Source organism: Ornithorhynchus anatinus, chromosome 3 (assembly GCF_004115215.2).
Source record: "Ornithorhynchus anatinus isolate Pmale09 chromosome 3, mOrnAna1.pri.v4, whole genome shotgun sequence".
In the NCBI taxonomy this organism is placed as follows: Eukaryota; Metazoa; Chordata; class Mammalia; order Monotremata; family Ornithorhynchidae; genus Ornithorhynchus; species Ornithorhynchus anatinus.
The window spans coordinates 137,115,181-137,137,968 of NC_041730.1; the positions used below are offsets into that span (position 1 = coordinate 137,115,181).

The window sequence follows — 22,788 nt, forward strand, 5'->3', positions numbered from 1 at the left end:
CAACGTAACAATTAACAGACGTGTTTCCTGCCCACAGTGAGTTTACAGACTAGAGGGGGAGAAGGACCTTAATATGAATCAGTCAATCAATAATCGTGTCAAGCACTCAGCACCCAGTAAGCACTCAATAAATACGATTGAATGAATCAATGAATTAATTATAGATAAATTATTTTGATGTGTATATGCATTTTGTTGGAAGATGAAGCTGCTGAAAAAGAGATTGTATCCATGGGTGTGGGTGGCTGAAAAGCAGTGTTCCCTAGTGGAAAGCGCACACAGGCCTGGAAGTCAGAGGCCCTAATACAAGTCCCACCCCTTGGCCGGGTGACCTTGGGCAAGTCACTTCACTTCTCCGTGCCTCAGTTTAAGCAGCGTGGCTCCGTGGAAAGAGCCCGAGCTTGGGAGTCAGAGGTCATGGGTTCTAATCCCAGCTCCGCTGCTCGTCAGCTGTGTGACTTTGGGCAAGTCATTTCACTTCTCCGTGCCTCAGTTACCCCATCTATAAAATGGCGATTAAGACTGTGAGCCCCACGTGGACAACCTGATCACCTTGTTTCCCTCCCAGCGCTTAGAACAGCGCTTTGCACATAGTATGCACTTAACAAATGCCATCAATATTATTAAAATGGGGATGAAATACCTCTTCTCTTTCCTATTCAATAATGTTGGTATTTGGTAAGCGCTTACTAGCACTGTTCTAAGCGCTGGGGGAGGTACAGGGTAATCAGGTTGTCCCAAGTGAGGCTCACAGTAAATCCCCATTTTACAGATGAGGGAACTGAAGCCCGGAGAAGTGAAGTGACTTGCCCACAGTCACACGGCTGACTGGCAGAGCCGGGATAGACTGGGAGCCCCACGTGGGACAGGGACCGTGTCTTACCCGATTAACTTTTTCTTTACCCCACCGCTCAGAACAGTGCTCGACACATGGTAAGCGCTGAAAAGATAGCATGAAAAATGAAAGTCAAATTAATCAGACGCTTCTAACGCCGCTTGGATAGATTTTCCTGGGCTGCGGTGATTTTGGCTGGCTTGCCTGCAGTTGATAGCCCGATGACTTCTTGGATCGATCCGCAGTCGCTTTCTAAAGTTGGTGGCCATTTTGCAATCTTGAAATGAAATGTCCTGCATTTCTAGATTGTTTTTCCCTCAGCTGTTGTCCTGTTTGTAAAGTAGTTTTGACCTGCGGTGTGGTGTGATATCTTTATGAATCCTGGCATCATACATACGGGAACTTGGGTGACAACTCACTCTCGTGACACCACAAGCTGCTGCCGTGAAAAAAATCCGAAGCCGTGGAGCCCGGTCGATTTTTTTACTCAGTTGACTCAAATCATATCACGGTTCCCTATTTAGTAAGTCGTTATTAGTAGACGACGTTTACATGGAGGCAGTAGGGTGTTCAGGTGCGGAGAAAGCTTTACGTACCGGTCAGCCTCCAATTAAAAAACACTCTTCAATAAACATCCCGAAGGGAAATCTATAAAGTCTTTATCAATCTGCATTCCTGTTTAGCCACACAGGGGCTTGGTATTTATGGAATGCTTGCTGCGTTTGAAGCACTCTACTAAGAAGTTGGGGGAATAACGAAAAGCCAGTGACGCGCTCCTTGGACTCGGGGAGCTCTCTGATCTAATGGGGGATGCGAACGATTTCCTGCTGATCGGCAGAGGAAGAATGACAAAAACGCAGCAGGTTCATTCATTCTATCGCATTTATGGAGCGCTTCCTGTGTGCAGAGCACTGTACGAAGCGCTCGGAACGGACAGTTCAGCAAGAAAGAGAGACAATCCCTGCCCACTCCAGCGTGGCTCAGTGGAAAGGGCCCGGGCTTGGGAGTCAGAGGTCGTGAGTTCGAATCCCGGCTCCGCCACTTGTCAGCTGTGTGAGCGTGGGCGGGTCACTTCACTTCTCTGTGCCTCAGTGACCTCATCTGTAAAATGGGGATGAAGAATGTGAGCCTCACGTGGGACAGCCTCATTACCTCGTAACCCCCTCCCCAGCGCTTAGAAGAGTGCTCTGCGCCTAGTAAGTGCTTATCTATTTATTTTTTTCGAGAAGCGGCGTGGCTCAGTGGAAAGAGCCCGGGCGTGGGAGTCAGAGGTCATGGGTTCGAGTCCTGGCTCCGTCACTTGACAGCTGTGACTGTGGGCAAGCTATTTCACCTGTATCTACCCCGGTGCTTAGAACAGTGCTCTGCACATAGTAAGCGCTTAACAGATATCAACATTATTACTGTCTAGAAGGGGGGGAGACATATTCTTTCATTCATTCATTCATTCAATAGTATTTATTGAGCGCTTTCTATGTGCAGAGCACTGTACTAAGGGCCTGGAATGTACAAATGGGTAACAGATAGAGACGGTCCCTGCCCTTCGACGGGCTTACGGTCTAATCGGCGGAGACGGACGGATGAGAACAGTGGCAATAAATAGGATCGAGGGGCAGAACGTCTCATTAAAACAATAGCAAATACATAGAATGAAGGTGATGTACATCTCATTAACGGAATAAATAGGGCAATATCAAAACAAGTAAACTGGCACAATATAAATCAGCAGAGTTATAGATCCGTACATATGTACATAAGTGCTGTGGGGCAGGGGAGGGCAAAGGGAGCGAGACAAGGTGACGCGGAAGGGAAGGGGAGTTGAGGAAAGGTGGGCTTAGTATGGAAAGGTCTCTTGAAGGAGGGGTGACTTCAACAGGGCTTTGAAGGGGGGAAGAGTCGTTATCTGTGGGATTTGAGGAGGGACGGTGTTCCAAGGTAGAGGTGGGACGTGAGCCAGGGGTCGGCGGCCCTTAGTACAGTGCTCTGCACACAGTAAGTGCTCAATAAACACGATTGGATGAATAAATGAATGAGCTAGGCGAGATGGAGGCCCGGAGAGGAGGCGAGCGGCGGCAGAGGAGCGGAGTGTGCGGGCTGCGATGGAGAAGGAGAGAAGGGAGGGGAGGTAGGAGCAGCGTGGCTCCGTGGAAAGAGCCCGGGCTTCAAGTCGGAGGTCATGGGTTCGACTCCCGGCTCTGCCACCCGTCAGCTGGGTGACCGTGGGCGAGTCACTTCACTTCTCTGGGCCTCAGTGACCTCATCTGGAAAAGGGGGATGAACTGTGAGCCTCACGTGGGACGACCCGATTCGCCTGTATCTACCCCAGCGCTTAGAACAGTGCTCGGCACATAGTAAGTGCTTAACAAATGCCAACATTATCGTTAGGAGGGGGCAAGGGGATGGACAGCTTGGAAGCCAAGAGCGAGGAGTAGCAGGCAATAAGACAAATGAATGACCACATTTATCAATTTTAAGTGCTGGGGATAGGACTGAAAGACATAAGCCTTAAATGTGGATGTTCAGTTGATCTGACTGGGGTGTTGTGAATTATTCAGGGAAGACTTTCTTTTTAGGGGAAGCAGCGCGGCCCAGTGGAAAGAGCCCGGGCTTGGGAGTCAGAGGTCGTGGGTTCGACTCCCGGCTCTCCCACTTGGCAGCTGCGTGACTGTGGGCGAGTCATTTAACTTCTCTGGGCCTCAGTTACCTCATCTGTAAAAGGGGGATGAAGCCTCACGTGGGACAACCTGATGACCCTGTATTTACCCCAGCGCTTAGAACAGTGCTTGGCACATAGTAAGCGCTTAGCAAATCCCAACATTATTATTATTAGAGGAGGTGGGGTTTTAGAAGGGTTATAGTTCGGTGGATCGATAGGGAGGAGACTGTGAGGCCGGGGGGTGGGGGGGACCAGGACAGTGTCCAACCGGATTACCTTGTATCTACCCCAGCACTTTAAACAATGCTGGAAACAGAGTAAGAGCTTAGCAAGTGCCATAATTATCATTAATCGTTATCACATTGAGTTTCTCCTCAATGCGGAGGATTTTGAGGAGTGTGAGAGCTGTGTGGCCGGGGACGGTCAAGAAGATGACCAGTGAAAAAGAGAAGCAGCATAGCTAAGAGAAGCAGCGAGGCTCAGTGGAAAGAGCCCGGGCTTGGGAGTCAGAGGTCGTGGGTTCGACTCCCGGCTCTCCCACTTGGCAGCTGCGTGACTGTGGGCGAGTCACTTCACTTCTCTGGGCCTCAGTTACCTCATCTGTAAAAGGGGGATGAAGACTGTGAGCCTCACGTGGGACGACCTGATGTCCCTGTATCCCCCCCCCCAGCGCTTAGAACAGTGCTCAGCACATAGTAAGCGCTTAACAAATACCAACATTATTATTATTATTATTATTATGAAATGCCAAAAACTAAAGTTTTAAGGTTGAAATCAAAGAAAACAATGAGATCCTGCTAAAGAACTATAATAGATGAGAAGCAGCGTGGCCGAGGGGAAAGTACCTACCTCACTCTAAACCCGTCTCTGCCACTTATCTGCTGTGTGACCTTGGGCAAGTCACTTCAGTACTCTGGGCCTCTGTTACCTCATCTGGAAAATGGGGATTAGGACATTGAGCCCCATCAGGGACAGGGACTGTGTCCCACCCAAGTGTCTCTTTATTGTTATGTTAAACTCTCCCAAGGGCTTAGTACAGTGCTTTGCCCACAGTAAGTGCTCAATAAGTACGACTGAAGGAATGAATGATTATCTTGTGTCTACTCCAGCGCTTAATATAGTCCCTGGCACGAAGTAAACACTTATCGATCATCATTAAAAAGAAAAAACAAAAACAAAGGTACATGATAGGGCCAGACTGGGTACCGGAGTGATAACAGTTTTGATGGAGAGAGAGGGGCAAAATTACGTGATGTTTCGGGAAATCATGCAGTGGAATGAATGATGATAATGGTATTTGTTAAAGTGCTTGCCTTGTGCCTGGCACTGTACTAAGCGCTGGGGTGGATAGCGTGGCTCAGTGGAAAGAGCTCGGGCTTGGGAGTCGGAGGACGTGGGTTCGAATCCCGGCTCCGCCACTTGTCAGCTGCGTGACCGTGGGCGAGTCACTTCACTTCTCTGTGCCTCAGTGACCTCATCTGTAAAATGGGGATGAAGAATGTGAGCCTCACGTGGGACAGCCTTATTACCTCGTAACCACCTCCCCAGCGCCGAGAAGAGTACTCTGCGCCTAGTAAGTGCTTATCCGTTTATTTTTTTCGAGAAGCGGCGTGGCTCAGTGGAAAGAGCCCGGGCTTGGGAGTTAGAGGTCATGGGTTCGAGTCCTGGCTCCGCCACTTGACAGCTGTGACTGTGGGCAAGCCATTTCACTTCTCTGTGCCTCAGTTCCCTCATCTGTCAAATGGGAATGAAGACTGAGGGCCTCAGGTGGGACAACCTGATTACCCTGTATCTACCCCAGCGCTTAGAACAGTGCTTGGCACATAGGAAACGCTTAACAAATACCAACATCATCATTATGCAAGCAAATCCAGTTGGACACAGTCCCCGTCTCACATGGGGCTCACATTCTTCGTCCCCACTTTGCAGACGAGGTAACTGAGTCACAGAGAGTTGAAAGACAGGAAGAAGTCAATCGGTCAATCAGTCGATTGTATTCTCGAGAGCTTTACAGGACAAATAGAAGAGGGTGAGGATACAGACATCAGTGTGGTGGAGCTGGGGGGTGTATTAAAGTGCTGGCTTGGGAATTCATTCATTCATTGCTTCAATAACATTTATTGAGCGCTTACTCCGTGCAGAGCACTGTACTAAGCACTTGGAATGTACACATGGGCAACAGATAGAGACGGTCCCTGCCCTTCGACGGGCTCACGGTCTAATCGGGGGAGACGGACGGACGAGAACGATGGCGATAAATAGAATCTAGGGGATGAACGTATTAAAAACAATAGCAAATAAATAGAATGAAGGCGATGCACATCTCATTAACAAAATGAATAGGGTAATGAAAATACATACAGTCGAGCGGACGAGCACGGTGCCGAGGGGAGGGGAAGGGAGGGGGGGACGAGCGGAGGGAAAGGGGGAAAAAGAGGGTTTAGCCGTGGAGAGGTGAAGGGGGGCGGTAGAGGGAGTACAGGTAGAGGGAATCAGAGGTCATGGGTTCTAATTCTGATCCTCCCACTTGTCAGCTGTGTGACTTTGGGCAAGTCACTTCACTTCTCTGGGCCTCAGTTACCTCATCTGTAAAATGGAGATTAAGACTGTGAGCGCCACGTGGGACAGCCTGATCATCTTCTATCCACTCCCCCAGGACTTAGAACAGTGCTTTGCACAAAGGAAGCTTTTAACAAATACCACCATCATTATTATTGTTATTATTACACAGCCAAATGCACGGGGGGGATCAGTGGAGAGGGCAGAGAGGGAAAATAGATAAAGGGAAGTCCCACTGAGTCGACTAAAAATTTGCAGACTCTGTGGATTAGTGGAAAAATCACCGACCTGGGAGTCGGAAGGACCTGGTTTCCAATTCTGGCTCCGCCGCATGCTTGCGGTGTAATTTCTCGGTGCTTCAGTTTCCTCACCTGTAATATGGGGATTCAGCACCTATTTTCCCTCCTACTTAGACCGTGAGTCCCACGCGGGTCAGGGACCGGGTCCAACCCGATTAACTTGAATCTACCCCAGCGCTTAGAACGGTGCTCGACTCATAGTGAGCGCTTAGCAAACGCAGTATTTGGGAAGGAGCGTGGCCCGGTGGATAGAGCATGGGCCTGGGAGGCAGACAGACCGGAGGCTCCTCCACACGTCTGCCGTGTGAACTTGGACAAGTCACTTCACTTTTCTGGGCCTCAGTTATCTCATCTGTAAAATGGGGATTGAGATCATGAGGCCCATGTGGAAGGGGGACAGTGTCCACGCCGATTAGCTTGTATCCACCCTAGCGCTCAGAACGGTGCGCTCTCTCCCGTCCCATCCCCTCGGCACCGTACTCGTCCGCTCAACTGTATAGATCTTCATCACCCTGTTTATTTTGTTAATGAGATGGACATCGCCCTGATTCTATTTATCGGCTATCGTTTTAATGAGACGTTCTTCCCCTCGATTCTATCTATCGCCATCGTTCTCGTCCGTCCGTCTCCCCCGATTAGACCGTGAGCCCGTCGGAGGGCAGGGACTGTCTCTGTCTGTTACCGATCTGTCCATCCTAAGCGCTTGGTACAGTGCTCTGCACATAGTAAGCGCTCAATAAATACAATTGAATGAATGAATAGTGCTTGACACATAGAGTTAAACAAATACCATAATTAGCATTATCATTCATTCAGTGATGTTTATTGAGCTCTTATTGTGTGCAGAGCACTGTACTAAGCATTTAGCATTATTATTATTAGAGCAAACACCACAGTCGTTATTATAGAAGTGGTAGGGGAAACCAAACACGTAGTTTGCCTAGTGGTCAGAACCTGGGCCTGGAAGTCAGAGGACCTGGGTTTTAATCCCAGCTCTGCCACTTGCCTGTTGTAATTGTATTTGTGACATTTGATAATGATAATGTTGGTATTTGTTAAGCGCTTACTATGTGCAGAGCACTGTTCTAAGCGCCGGGTGAGATACAGGGTCATCGGGTCGTCCCACGTGAGGCTCACAGTTAATCCCCCTTTTCCAGATGAGGTAACTGAGGCACAGAGAAGTGAAGTGACTTGCCCACAGTCACACAGCTGACAAGTGACAGAGCCGAGATTCGACCTCATGACCTCGGACTCCCAAGCCGGGGCTCTTTCCACTGGGCCACTCATTTCACTGTTCTTACCTCTGGGATGGATACAAGCAAATCGGGTTGGACACGGTCCCCGTTCCACATGGGACTCACAGTCTTAAGCCCCATTTTACAGATGAGGGAACTGAGGTCCAGAGAAGTAAAATGACTTGTTCAAGGTCACGCGACTCCCAGGCCCGTGCTCTTTTACACTAGACCATAATGCTTCTCGCCTTGGGCAAATCACTCAATTTCTCTGTGCCTTAATTCCCTCATCTGCACAGTGAGGATTCAATACCTGTTCTCTCTCCGACTTAGACGGTGAGCCCCATGTGGAACCTGATTATTTTATTAATAGTAATAATAATGTTGGTATTTGTTAAGCGCTTACTGTGTGCCCGGCACTGTTCTAAGCGCTGGGGTAGACACAGGGGAAGCAGGTTGTCCCACGTGGGGCTCACGGTCTTCATCCCCATTTTACAGATGAGGTCACTGAGGCACCGAGAAGTGAAGTGACTTGCCCAAGGTCACACGGCTGACAAGTGGCCGAGCCGGGATTCGAACCCATGACCTCTGACTCCAAAGCCCGTGCTCTTTCCACTGAGCTACGCTGCTTCTCTATTTTAAACCGCCCCCAGTGCTTAATAGAGTTCTTGTCACCTCGTTAAGCACCTAACAAATACCACAATTCTTAACTTCGTGCCAAATGTTTCCTTGGAAATGAATCAATCATAGAATGTTTCTACATCTGCCCTTGGGATATTAAGCAAGAAATTTCAGGGACAAGTAGAAGGAGATTTTATCAATCAGGCTTATGGGAGTAAAGTGTCATTAGATTTGAGACCCACAATGAAATGATTAGGAATAAAAGTGGGAGTTTAGCTGAAATCTCCATGTTTGAATGGCTAACTGATGTTTGTAAAAACTACAGGGCTTGGCTGAAGTCTTCAATGATGATAGGATGATAAAGGTTCCATTAACATTATTTTGCATTTAAATGACTGTTGTTTTTTGCTTCTGTCATGCTATCAGTTCATATGAGATCTTTCAAAGCCCTGTTTCTGTGTTCTTTTAATTACGTAGAATGAGCGGGAATGGCTTTGAAGAAGAATGTGTCTTAAACATACTCTGTCGATGCTCAATAGAACTTCTCAAGTATGAAAAGAATAGATTTTAGGATGAAGGAAATTAAATGAAGACAAAACCAGTCAGCAACTGTCATCAGAGCAATAAGGGATTGAACTTGTTCACTGCTGCCGGAAAGTTTGATTATTATTATAGTCATTACATTATTTTAGGAAGGAAAAATGCAAGCTGACCTCTGTAAAATGACCGTCCAATAATAGTAACAATAATAAAGATAATAATGATAATTGTGAGATTGTTTAAGCACTTACTATGTGCCAGTGCAGTGCTCTGCACACAGTAAGCACTTAATAAATACGATTGAATGAATGAATGAATGAATACCGGGAACTGTACTAAGCGCTGGGGTGGATACAAGCAAACTGGGTTGAATCTATTCGTTGGAACACCAACAAAATACCATGTTTTCCCCTTTGGATAATTGAGGCTTTTATTATGAGAAAAATGGACAGGTAACAAGAGAAAGGATACTTATTTCAAATTAAATGTCACACTGCGTTAGTTACGGCCAATTGAAGAGATTCAGAAGGGAGCTGCCATTTAGGTGTGTTTTTGAAAAGCTCTCCAAAGGGGTTCGCTTGGTCTTTGAAATCGTGAGTGGAACGGGCCATTTTCACTATAGCGGTGGATTATTTTACAGCAGAGATGTCTGGGGTCCAGGTGATTTTTGCAGCAGCTCTTTGAATCAGCAGCACGTTTTCATTCTCGGATGTCGGACCCAGTTTTCCAGCTGGCAGAAGGCTGAGGTACTGCGAGAAGCACGGCCCAGGGGAAAGAGCATTAGACTGGAAGGGAAGAGACCTGGGTTCTAATCCCAGCTCTGCCACCATTCTGCCGTGTGACCTTGGCATAGTCACGAAACCTCTTCTGAACCTTCATCCCCTCCTGGGTAAAAAGGAGATAAAACACCCTCTTAGAATGGGGGTAGAGTGTGATGGCCTCTCTGATTAACTTGAATGACCCCAGAAGTCAATGGGCCAGTAGTATTTAGTGAGCGTTTTGTTAACGGTACTTGTTAAGCGCTTACTATGTGTCAAGCCCTGTGCTAAGCACCGGGGTGGATGCAAGCGAATCAGGTTGGACACAGTCCCTTTCCCACATGAGGCTCACGGTCTTCATCCCCCTTTTACAGATGCGATAACTGGGGCCCAGAGAAGTGAAGTGGCCTGCCCAAGGTCACACAGCAGACAAGTGGTGGAACCGGAATGAGAACTCAGGTCCTTCTGACTCCCAAGCCCTGGCTCTTTCCACTAAGCCACGCTGCTTACTTTATACCCAGTTGAAGAGTTGGGTTCCGCCCGATGAATAGGACACAGAGAACAGCCCCGTAGAGGCTGATTTCACACCCACCGATTTTTCTGCTTCCCCAAGCAACCCTTCAGGACTTGTGCATTAATAATAACGACAAAATGATAAAATATCAATATCATTATTAACAGCAATAAGAATATTTAAGTGCTTACTTAGTGACTCACTGTACCCTTAGCACTTGGGTGGGTAAAGGATTCAGAGCAGCTACGGTTCATATCCACATCGGGCTCTCCCAGTCTCGGCCTCTCCCTTCTTCCCACCCTAAGAGCCATCTTAATAATAATAATGTTAGTATTTGTTAAGCACTTACTATGTGCCGAGCACTGTTCTAAGCGCTGGGGTAGACGCAGGGGAGTCCCACGTGGGGCTCCCAGTCTTAATCCCCATTTTACAAATGAGGGAACTGAGGCACCGAGAAGTGAAGTGACTTGCCCAAAGTCACACAGCCGACAAGTGACCGAGCCGGGTTTCGAACCCATGACCTCCGACTCCAAAGCCCGTGCTCTTTCCACTGAGCCACGCTGCTTCTCTAAGCCACCTTCAGCCGTTGGCTCTCCGGTGGCTTCTCCCCCCCACTGCTTTCAAATATGCCCATGTCTCCCCTATTTAAAAAAAAAAAAGAAATCTTCCCTTGACTCCACGACTCCATCTCCCTCCCTCCCACCCTTCCTCTCCAAAACCTTTCAGCGAGTCGTCTACAGCCGCTGCCTCGAGTTTCCCTCCTCCAGTTCTCTCCTTGACCCCTTCCAGTCTGACCTCTGTCCCCTTCCCTCTAAAGAAGTCCCTCTTGATTCTATTTATTCTCGATTCTATTTATTCTTGATTCCATTCACTGCTATCGTTCTCGTCCGTCCGTCTCCCCCGATTAGACCGTGAGCCCGTCAAAGGGCAGGGACCGTCTCTATCTGTGACCGATTTGTCCGTTCCGAGCGCTTAGTACGGTGTTCTGCACATAGTGAGCGCTCAATAAATACTATTGAATGAATGAATGAAAGAAACCGCCGTCTCAAAAGTCACCATTGATCTTCTTCTCGCCAGTTTCAATGGCCTCTATTCCAACCTAATCCCCCTCCACCTCTCAGCTGCCTTTGACGCTGAGGACCACCCCCTTCTCCTGGAAGTTTTATCCAATCTTGACTTCACTGACTCTGTCCTCTCCTGGTTCTCCTCCGATCTCTCTGGCTGTTCATTCTCATTCTCCTTTGTGGACTCCTCCTCATTCATTCATTCAATCATATTTACTGAGCGCTTACTGAGTGCGGAGCACTGTACTAAGTGTTTGGAAAGTACGGTTCACCAACAAATATATACAATCCCTGCCCACGATGGGCACACCGTCTAGAAGGGGGGAGACAGACATCAAAACAAGTAAACGGGCATCAATAGCATCAATATAAATAGAATTATAGATATATACAGAGCATTGATATAGTCATGTTTCCTCTGCCTCCCACCCCCTAACTCTGGGGGTCCCTCAAGGTTCAGTTCTGGGTCCCCTTCTATTCTTCATCTATACCCACTCCCTCGGAGAACTCACTCACTCCCACGGCTTCAATTACCATCTCTTTTGGGATGATTCCCAAATCTACATCTCCTCCCCGATCTCTCTCTCCCTCTCTCCAGTTTCACATTTTCTCCGGCCTGCGGGACATCTCTACTTGGCTGTCCTTCCATCACCTCAAACCTAACGTGTCCAAAACAGAAGTCCTTATCTTCCCAACCAAATCCTGCCCTCCCCGTTCATTCATTCATTCAATCAGATTTATTGAGCACTTACTGTGTGCAGAGCACTGTACTAAGCACTTGGAAAGTACAATTTGGCGACAGAGAGAGACAATCCCTACCCACTAACGGGCTCGTGGTCTAGAAGGGGGAGACAGACAACAAAACAAAACGAAACAAAACAAGTAGACAGGTATCAATACCATCAAAATAAATACAATTATAGATATATACACATCATTAATAAAATAGAGTAATAAATGTGTACAGACATACACAAGTGCTGTGGGGAGGGGAAGGGGGTAGAGGAGAGAGAAGGAGTAGCTTGGGCAAGTCACTTCACTTCTCTGGGCTTCAGTTACCCCATCTGTAAAATGGGGATTCACTGTGAGCCTCACGTGGGACGACCTGATGACCCTGTATCTAAGCCAGCGCTTAGAACAGTGCTCTGCACATAGTAAGCGCTTAACAAATACCAATGTTAGTATCATATTATTATTACTGAGCACTGGGGAGAGTCCATGAGAATAATATAGCAGACAAACTTACAGGGAACTTACAGTCTAAAGGGGGAGAGAGACATTGATAGAAATGAATAAATTACTGCATCACATGATCTATAAACTTGAGATGAGCGAACCGGCAGGCTTTACATTTTAGCACACTCTGTTTATTGAAGGGATAATAATAATAATGATAATTGACTTAGCTATCCTACTATTTAAGCACTTCCTCTTCTACGTGTCATTCCATCGTATTTATTGAGCACCTACTGTGTGCAAAGCATCCTTTCCCCTTTCCTCTTCCATCCGTAAATTACTTTTCTATCAGCCTTCCCAACCGACACTAGACCATAAGCTCCTCGAGGGCAGGGATGAAGTCCTCTAATTCTTCTACACTCTCCCAAGCGCTTAGTATCCCGGCTCTGCCACTTGTCAGCTGTGTGACTGTGGGCAAGTCACTTCGCTTCTCTGGGCCTCAGTTCCCTCATCTGTAAAATGGGGATGAAGACTGTGAGCCCCACGTGGGACAACCTGATTCCCCTGTGTCTACCCCAGCGCTTAGAACGGTGCTCGGCACATAGTAAGCGCTTAACAAATACCAACATTATTATTATCATTACAGCTCTCCACACACAGAAAGTGCTCAGTATTTATCGCCGATTAATTGAATAGCGCTTCCTTCTTTGGAGAGAGGAGGCTTCGGAAGACCCTTAAACTCGTTGCGGGCAGGGAATGTGACTGTTTATCGTTGTAGTGCCCTCGCCCAGTGGTATTTGTTAAGCACTATTCATTCATTCATTCGATAGTATTTATTGAGCGCTTACTATGTGCAGAGCACTGTACTAAGCGCTTGGAATGTACAAATCGGTAACAGATAGAGACGGTCCCTGCCCTTTGACGGGCTCACGGTCTGATCGGGGGAGACGGACGGACGAGAACGATAGCGATAAATAGAATCTAGGGGAATGAACGTCTCGTTAAAACAATAGCAAATAAATAGAATTAAGGTGATGTACATTTCATTAACAAAATAAATCGGGTAATGAAAATATATACAGTTATTGATACAGTGCCAGGCGCTGTACTAAGTGCAGGGGTGGACACGAGCAAATCGGGTTGGACACTGTCCTTGTCCCGCATGGGGCTCACAGTCTCAATTCCCGTTTTACAGGTGAGGCAACTGAGGCCCATAGAAGTAAAGTGACTTGCCCAAGGTCACACAGCAGACAAGTGGTCGTGCCAGGATTATAACTCATGACCTTCTGACTCTCAGGCCCGTGCTCTATCTGCTGTACTTTGCTGCTTCCCCAAAATCAGATCAGATGCCATCCCTGTCTCCCTGGCAGATTTCAAGAGAGAGGAAGAACCAGTATAGCTCAGTGGAAAGAGCCTGGGCTTCGGAGTCACAGGTCATGGGTTCGACTCCCGGCTCTGCCACTCGTCAGCTGTGTGACTGTGGGCGAGTCACTTCACTTCTCTGGGCCTCAGTTACCTCATCTGGAAAATGGGGATGAGCTGTGAGCCTCACGTGGGACGACCTGATCACCCTGTATCTACCCCAGCGCTTAGAACGGTGCTCTGCACATAGTAAGCGCTTAACAAATACCAACGTTATCATTTTACACTTGAGGAAATTGAGGCACAGAGGAGGTAGGTGATTTGCCAAGGTAGTAAGCGAGTGGCAAAGCCAACGGTGTGGTGGATAGAGTCAGAAGGTCATGGATGCTAATCCCTTCTCTGCCACTTGTCTGCTGTGTGACCTTGGGTAAGCCACTTCACTTCTCTGGGCCTCAGTTACCTCATCTGTAAAATGGCGATTGAGACTGTGAGCCCTATGTGGGACGGGGACTGTGTCCATCCTGATTTGCTTGTATCCACCCCAAGACTTAGTACAACACTTGGCAAATAGTAAGCATTTAACAAATACCACTCATTATTATTATTATTATTAAGCCAAGGGTAGGGAGGGTCCCCAGTCTAGCTTCGTTTCAACCAGGGCATGCTTTGAACTTGGCCAAGTCACTTCACCTCTCCACGCCCCAATTCCCTCACCTGTAAAAAGGAGATGAAATACCTGCTTCCTTGACATCTTCCATTATCCGGAAAGAGAACGTTGGATTTTCTAGTCCGCCGTGCTGCCGTTTTAAAGAGATCTGCCCGAATCGCATGTGCCGAATCTTCTCCTCTACGATATCCTCTTATCCGGAGACGATCAGAGCACCTTGCTGAGTTACGAAATAAGTAACCTCCCCAACCGTGGAAAAAATTCTATCATACATGTCCCTGGAGAAAAGCGACCCAGCTAAATTTCCTCCTGCAGATTGCATAGTCTCTTCCAGTGCTCAACTTCCACGTGGAGAGTCCACCCGCTCGCTGAATCCTGCATAATTTAAAGGTCTCCGTAATTACCTTTGGCTTTCGACTCAATAAACGACATCGGATGCCAAACCCGTTTCTGTTCTCGGAGTTGTAGAGTGTCCCCGGGGGTGGCTAGAGAGGTGAAATATTCCCAGCCAAGATGGGGGAGAATCAATGGTGCTTTCAGAAAACAAATCCACCCGAGGGTTGACTTCTTTAGAGATTTGTCAGCTGTTGTCCTGGGGGGGTTCGGGGCTGTTATTTTGGACCTGAGAGAGACGGGGGATTCATATCAATGAGCTCCATGTCTGCTCGAGTGGGAGTCAGGTCCCGCCCCGGCCTCGGAAGGGGGAATGCTACAGATTTTCTTACTGCCACATCATTCGTTCGATCGTATTTCAATTGTATTTAGTGAGCGCCTACTGTGGGCAGAGAGCTGTACTAAGCGCGTGGAAAGTACAATTCATAATACCCCTCAAGGAAGAAGAAGGAGCGTGGCGTAATGTCTAGAGCCCAGGCCTGGGGGTCAGAAGGTCATGGATTCTAATCCCGGCTCCGCCACTTGTCTGATGTGTCACCTTGGGCGAGTCGCTTTAATAATAATGTTGGTATTTGTTAAGCGCTTACTATGTGCTGGGCACTGTTCTAAGCGCTGGGGGAGATACAGGGTAATTAGATTGTCCCTCTGGGGCTCACATTTTTTACTCCCCATTTTAACAGGTGAGTAAAACTGAGGCCCAGAGAAGTGAAGTGACTTGCCCATAGTCACACAGCTGATAAGTGGCAGAGCGGAGATTCGAAACCCATGACCTCTGACTCCCAAGTCCGGGCTCTTTCCACTGAGCCACGCTGCTTTACTTCTCCGGGCTACAGTTCCCTCATCTGGAAAATGGCGATTGCGACTGTGAGCCCCACGTGACACAGAGACTGTGTCCAACGCCATTTGCCGGTATCCACCCCATCGTTTGGTACGGTGTCTGACGCCTAGTAAGCGCTTACCAAATACCGCGATTATTATTAATCATTAAGAGGGAACATGGGTTTTGTATCGCCATGATACAGATGAGGGAACTGAGGCACGGAGAAGTTAAATGACTTGCCCGCAATCCCACAGGAGACGATCGGCGGAGTCAGGATTAGAACCCTGATCCTCTGACTCCCAAGCCAGTGATCTTTCCACTGGGTCACTGTTGTTTTATAGGCCGACCGCTCTGTATTTTGGAGAATTTCTCTCCCTCCCCACTGAGGTCGATAAGACTTGTAGTTTCTTCCCGCTCCCAGAGATCCTGACTTGCTCATGTAGAAAGTTCAAGTAAATTCAGTCTGGATGAGTTAACTCATTCATTCAATCCTATTTCTTGAGCGCTTACTTTGTGCGGAACACTCCAGCCCAGCCCTCTGGGGAATATCCAAGCCGGAGTGGGTGGAGTAATCGTGGTGTGATTGGTAGAGCACGAAGCTGGGAGTCAGAAAGTAATGGGTGCTAATCCCGGCTCCGACCCCTGCCTGCTGCGTGACCTTGGGCAAGTCACAGCGTGGCTCAGTGGAAAAGAGCCTGGGCTTCGGGGTCAGAGGTCATGAGTTCGACTCCCGGCTCTGCCACTCGTCAGCTGTGTGACTGTGGGCGAGTCACTTCACTTCTCTGGGCCTCGGTTACCTCAACTGGAAAATGGGGATTAACTGTGAGCCCCACGGGGGACAACCTGATTACCCTGTATCTACCCCAGCTCTTAGAACAGTGTTCTGCACATAGTAAGCACCTAACAAATACCAACATTATTACTTCACTTCTCTGTGCCTCATTTTACCTCATCTGTAAAAGGGGGTTTAAGACCGTGAGCCCCACGTGGGATAACCTGATTACCTTGTATCTACCCCAGCGCTTAGTACGGTGCCTGGCACAAAGTAAGTGCTGAACAAATATGATCATCATCATTATTATCATTACTATCGTTATGCGTTTGTCTCTGTAACATCCGGCCTGTTACGCCACGCCTCGCCTCGAGTGCTCCTTGTGGGCAGAGAACGTGACAACCGACTCTGCCATGTTGTACTCTCCCAAGTGTTTAGTACAGTGCCCTGCACATGGTAAGTAGCGATGACACTGCGATAAGTGCAAGTTTAATCGGGTTGGAAACAGTCCCAGTCCCACACAGGGCTCACGATGCTAATCCCCGTTTTACAGATGAGCTAACTGAGTCAGTCAGACTTCCCCAAAGTCACACAGCAGACGTGTGGCGGCCCCGGGATTAGAACCCAGATCCTCCTGACCTCCGGGCCCATGTTCCATCCTCTAGACCACCTTGCTTCTAAAATATGTGTTGCCGAAGATTTCTGATAAACCATCATTTGAGAAGTCTTTCAATGGATGATTAAATTTTCTGACAATTTCAAGTTTCCATCATAGGTTTGATTTCAGCTTTTAAATTGTTTTTATGATGTAGTAGCTGGAAAATTCCCTTTTAGTATTAAAACAGTGGAACAGGCCTGCCGTCTTTGCCTTTCAGTATCTACTGTGTTGAATTTTAAAACTGATCGTTCCTAAGACCTTGATGATTAGTTTATGTGCTTAGCAGATGAACTTTGGAAGGTTCACATCGGTTATTTGAATGACTTGTGGGTCAGCGGTCTGCACGTAGTAGCGTTCGATCAATGCTATTGAATGAATGTGTTCATTTTGACTTGTTTTAAAGAATTTCCCAAGCTCAGGCTCTGTAATAATAATGTTGGTATTTGTGTTAAGTGTTTACTATGTGCCGAGCACGGTTCTAAGCACTGGGGGAGCTACACGGTCATCAGGTCGTCCCATGTGAGGGTCACAGTTAATCCCCATTTTACAGATGAGGGAACTGAGGCCCAGAGAAGTGAAGTGACTTGCCCACACTCACACAGCTGACAAGTGGCAGAGCCGGGAGTCGAACCCACGACCTCTGACTCGGTCTATCCACTAGACCACGCTGCTTCTTTCATTTGATTGGATTGGATTTATTCAGCACTTACCGCGTGCAAACCCTGTACTAAGCACTTGCGAGAGTACGATAATAGAGAAGCAGCTTGGCTTAGTGGCAAGAGCCCGTGCTTGGGAGTCAGAGGTTGTGGGTTCTAATCCCAGCTCCGCCACTTATCACCTGTGTGACTTTGGGCAAGTCACTTCACTTGTCTGTGCCTCAGTTACCTCATCCGTAAAATGGAGATGAGGACTGTGAGCCCTACATGGACAACCTGATTTCCTTGCATCTCCCTCAGCGCTTGGACCGATGCTTGACACATAGTAAGCGCTTAACACCTAAAATTATTATTTTTTTAATAATAAGCAGACACATTCTCTGCCCACAATGAGCTTACAGTCTAGAGAGACAGGCATCGTGTTGACTAACTCTGTTGTCGCGTACTCTCCCAGACACTTGGGACACCGCTCTGCACAGAGGAAGCGTTCAATAAATACCAGTGATGAGGATGATGATGATGATTTTTCACCTCATCTCAATACCTCTCTGCTTATGTTCAGTGTCGAGCAGCAAGGTGTCTTTTGAAGCCCTGAAAATGTGTCCAAAGCGATAGAATTTACCAGCTCGTTCTACGGGAGCCAACCTTGCCGGCAAGGCCGGTTTCCGCCTTAGACGCTTAAGGTGTGAGCATAAATGAGTGATCTCACGACGGCTAGATCTGCCGTGGATTTAGATGGGTTCTTTCCCTCCAACAGGTGTGTCGTCTGGACTGGAGATGACCGAGTCTTCTTCTTCAACCCGACGATGCAGCTCTCGGTGTGGGAGAAACCGACCGACTTGAAGAATCGCGGCGACATCAACAGGATCCTTGAAGACCCTCCTCACAAGCGCAAACTGGAACCTTCAGCAAGTAACTTAAAGCTGTGATTATTTGCGTCTCTTTCTAGCACAAAGCTTCGTCGTTCATTCATTCATTCAATAGTGTTTACCGAGCACTTACTATGTGCAGAGCACTGTACTAAGCGCTTGGAATGGACAATTCGGCAACAGATAGAGACAATCCCTGCCCACTGATGGGCTTCCAGTCTAATCGGTGGAGACAGACAAAAACAATAGCAATAAATAGAATCATCAGACTATTCCTCATACTTTTTTTTTTAATGCTATTTGTTAGGTGCTTACCATGTGCCAGACACTGTACTATTAAGAGAAGAGGGTGTAGTGGATAGAGCCCAAATCTGAGAGTCAGAAGGTCATGAGTTCTCATCCTGACTCCTCCACGTGTCTGCTGTGTGACCTTAGGCATCACCTCACTTCTCTGTGCCTCAGTTGCCTCGCCTGTAAAATGAGGATTGAGACTATGAGGCCCACGTGGGTCAGGGACTGTGTCCAACCCAATGTGCTTGTATCCACTCCAGCGGTTAGTACAGTGTCAGGCACATAGTAAGCACTTAACAAATACCAGAATCATTATTATCATTACTAAACGTGGGAGAAGATGCGGACTAATCGGGTTGGACAATTCTTGTCCCCCATCTCCATTAATTCGATGTCCAGTCTCACATGTGCTGAGTTCAGTGTTTTGTGCAGAAGAAGTGCTCAATAAGTACTAATCAACTAATCAAGTGCTCTTTCCACTGAGCCACGGCCACAAAGAATCTAGAAATTGAGATTATCATGAGTCATTTGGACGCATTCTCATTTTCCAACAAAGATTAAATAGACAGATACTTTCAGAGAATCTTTGTGAGATTCAGTAGAGGAAGATATTTCCTCGGTCTCAAATCCAATCTAAAGACTTTCTTGAAGTCACTAGCGTGGTTTATTTCATCAAGGTGTCTCACTGATTGGGTTTTACAGGAAGAAGCTTAGAACAGGATATAATGATTTATGGCAGTGCAGAAAATGTCATGGGAATTCCCATTTAAGGGTTAACAGTCCCTTGATCATCACCAAATTGACCTCAATCAAAGCCAGACAGGATTTTTTAAGGGTTTTCTCAGCAGTCGGAGAACATTTGGTGTTAAAAATGCTAAGGTTTTTTTAACTGGCTCTGGCAATTGGTTAAAATCGGAAATGTTTAGGTAAGGGAAATATCAAAAAACTGACATTCAATCCAAGCATTTCTTTAGAGCAAGTAGAGTAAAAAATGAGATCTATCAAAAATGCAATTTCAGCCCCTAGTAAGATGGTGTCTGAGTCGGAGTTGATTAAGCTGATTATCTTGTAAGAAGCAGTGTTTTCTAGATGAAAGAGCACAGTACCGGGAGTCAGGTCACCTAGGTTCTAATCTCCGGTCACCCGCTCGCCAGTTGTGTGACCTTGGGAAAGTCATTTCACTTGTTCAATGTGGATGAAGTCCCTGTTTTCTCTCCCCTTTAAGCTGTAAGCTCTGAGAAGAATGGAGACTATCTGAGCTGATTGCATTGTTTCTATCATAGCACAGTGTTTGGCACATAGGTGCTTAACATATGCCACAATTATTTCATCTTATCAAACCGAAATGTGGGGCTTGAACGGGTCGGTGGGGGGGAATGGTTATGAGGGTCTGTAGTATTTAAAAGTATTTAAAATCGACTAGCTCACTAGACGAATGTTTGGAAAAAGAAAAACGAAAGGCAGCAGAAGGCATTTTCCAGAGAAGCAAGTGTGTCAGATTAGAACCCAGGTCCTCTGATTCATTCAGTTTCTCCCTCTAGACTGTAAGCTGATTGTGGGCAGGGAAAATGTCTGTTATATTGTTCTTTTGCACTCTCCCAAGTAAGTACTCAGTAAATACAATTGATTGATTGCCTGACTCAACGACGTAGAAAATTTTTAAGCGCGAATCAATCGATCACTGATATTTATTGAGTGTTCCCTGTGTGCAGAACACTGTCCAAAGTGCTTGGGCAAGTACGGCACAACAGAGTTGGTAGACACAGTCCCTGCCCACAAGGAGTTTGATGAATCAATCAATCAGTGGCATTTATTGAGCGTTTACTATGTGCCGAGCACTGTACTAAGACCTTGGGGGAGTTCAGTACAACAGAATTGTGTGCAGAGCATGGTAACGCTTCACCCCCACCAACAATCACGTGATAATAATAAGTAATAATAATGACGGTATTTGGCAAGTGCTATGTGCCAAGCACTGTTTTAAGCACTTGGATAGATACGAGTTAATCAGGTCAGACAGTTAATCGGTCCCTGTCCAACATGGGGCTCAAACTCTTATTCGTATTTTTCCAGATGAGGCAACTGAGGCCCAGAGAGGTGAAGTGACTTGCCCAAGGTCACACAATGGACCTATGGCAGAGCTGGGATTAAAACCAGGGTCCTTCAGACTCCCAGGTCTTGACTCTACCCTCTAAGCCACACTGCTTAGTACAGTGCACCATACCAAATAGGCACTCAATACACCCATTCCTCCACCTGCCCCACTTCCTTCCTCTTCTTTTTCCTCCCTCTTCTCCTCCTAACATCCCGGTAGCTTATCCCTAAACCCCGAACAAGTTTAAATTTTCTCACCCTGTCCCTTTCATTTATTCATCCATTCATTCAATCCCTGCATATAGGGAAGCAGCATGGCTCAGTGGAAAGAGTCCGGGCTTGGGAGTCAGAGGTCATGGGTTCGAATCCCGGCTCTGTCACTTGTCAGCTGCGTGACTGAGGGCAAGTCACTTCACTTCTCTGTGCCTCAGTTCCCTCATCTGGAAAATGGGGATTAAGACTGTGAGCCTCACGTGGGATGACCTGATCACCCTGTATCTCCCCCAGCGCTTAGAACGGTGCTCTGCACATAGTAAGCGCTTAACAAATACCAACATTATTATTATTATATTTACTGAGTGCTTACTGTGTGCAGAGCACTGTACTAAGCACCTGGTAGAGCACACTGCAACAACAAACAGACTCATTCCTCGCCCACAATGACTTCGCACCTTTCCCTTCCAATTAGCAGATGCTTTTTCTGCCCAGAAATTAATAGGGATATATAAGTAATTTATAATATATAATTTAAAGATACCTAAATAGGTGATGTGGAGTTGTGGGTGGGGAGAATATCAAATGACCATAGGTCACAGATCCAAGTGAGGCAGATGGGAGAGTGAGCACGGGAAAAGAGAGATTTATCGGGGAAGGCCGCTCGAGGGGATGCGACCGTAATAATGCTTGGAAGGTGAAGAGAGGGGTGGTCTGGCATATATGGAAGGGGAAGGACTTCTAGGCTAAGGGGAGGATGCGGAAAAGGGGTCGGCTGTGCGATAGACGAGATGGGGGCACAATGATTATATTTCCAGTCTAGAAAAGTATTGCAGGGGTGAGAATCTGGCAGCATCTTGAACGATCCTACATCGTGGTTTGAAAAACATTGTGGGTGACATCATTAAACCTCATCTCCACTAGAAAATTAGCTATGGAATTCAAGTCCAAGTCTAGTCTTGGTTTTCAGTTACCTGGATATACCCAAACAGATTGTTTTTCAGACCCGAGTATTAAGATGGCTTCGGTTGCATTTCTGTAATAAAAATAGTTGTGTCTAATTTGATTTTTTGCATCCTTCAGTCAAATGTAATTTTAAATCTGAAAGCCTTTTTTTGTGGTTTCAAATCGAGTTGAAAGGAAACAGGGGAGCCAATGATTGGGTGTATCAGAAAATGTTCTAACATAAATATCAGAGCCGTGAATGTGATTAGAGGAATATCCTGCCAAAAATCACATACCTTGGATTGCTCTTGAACTGTACGTAGGCCAGATTTTTTCTTTTGACTTAAAATCTCTGAAATATCACCTTGCTTTTACATTGGCTGTTAGTTTAGATCTTGTCTTAGTTGTCTGACCAGTAAAGCCTAAGTGGAGAATTTGACAGCTCTTCCGTGACTTTGGTCAGTCGGTCCACACCAGAAAACTATCCCTTTTTTCTTAATAATGGAAGATAACATTATCTGAAAGAGCTGATATATTCCTTCCATTTCTGATTGGCTTTGATTGTGTGATTACCACCTGAACACAATTTGCTGTTACTGATTTTTAAAGAGAAATGAATTTGCAGGCGCTTTATCTTTATGGATGGTGAGTAGATGTATGCCCGGAGACGTTAAATTGAATAGCCCTAAATCTCATTTTTTGGGGGGAGAAGAATGACGGAGAAGGGTCTTTGCCTGCTGTCTCTGACATGGTCACTAGAGAGTAATCAGTGATTTTTATTGAGCTCTTATTTC

At 46.8% G+C, this 22,788-nt stretch overlaps 1 protein-coding gene across 2 annotated transcripts in view; it reads left to right on the plus strand.

Moving 5' to 3' along the window:
* Positions 1 to 22,788, plus strand: part of TCERG1L (transcription elongation regulator 1 like) — a 268,833-nt gene that overhangs the window by 199,235 nt on the left and 46,810 nt on the right. For both annotated transcript variants that reach the window (XM_029059313.2, XM_029059314.2), the window contains exon 8: positions 18,340 to 18,494. In XM_029059313.2, coding sequence (XP_028915146.1) covers positions 18,340 to 18,494 — 155 coding nt within the window. The remainder of the gene's footprint in view (positions 1 to 18,339; positions 18,495 to 22,788) is intronic.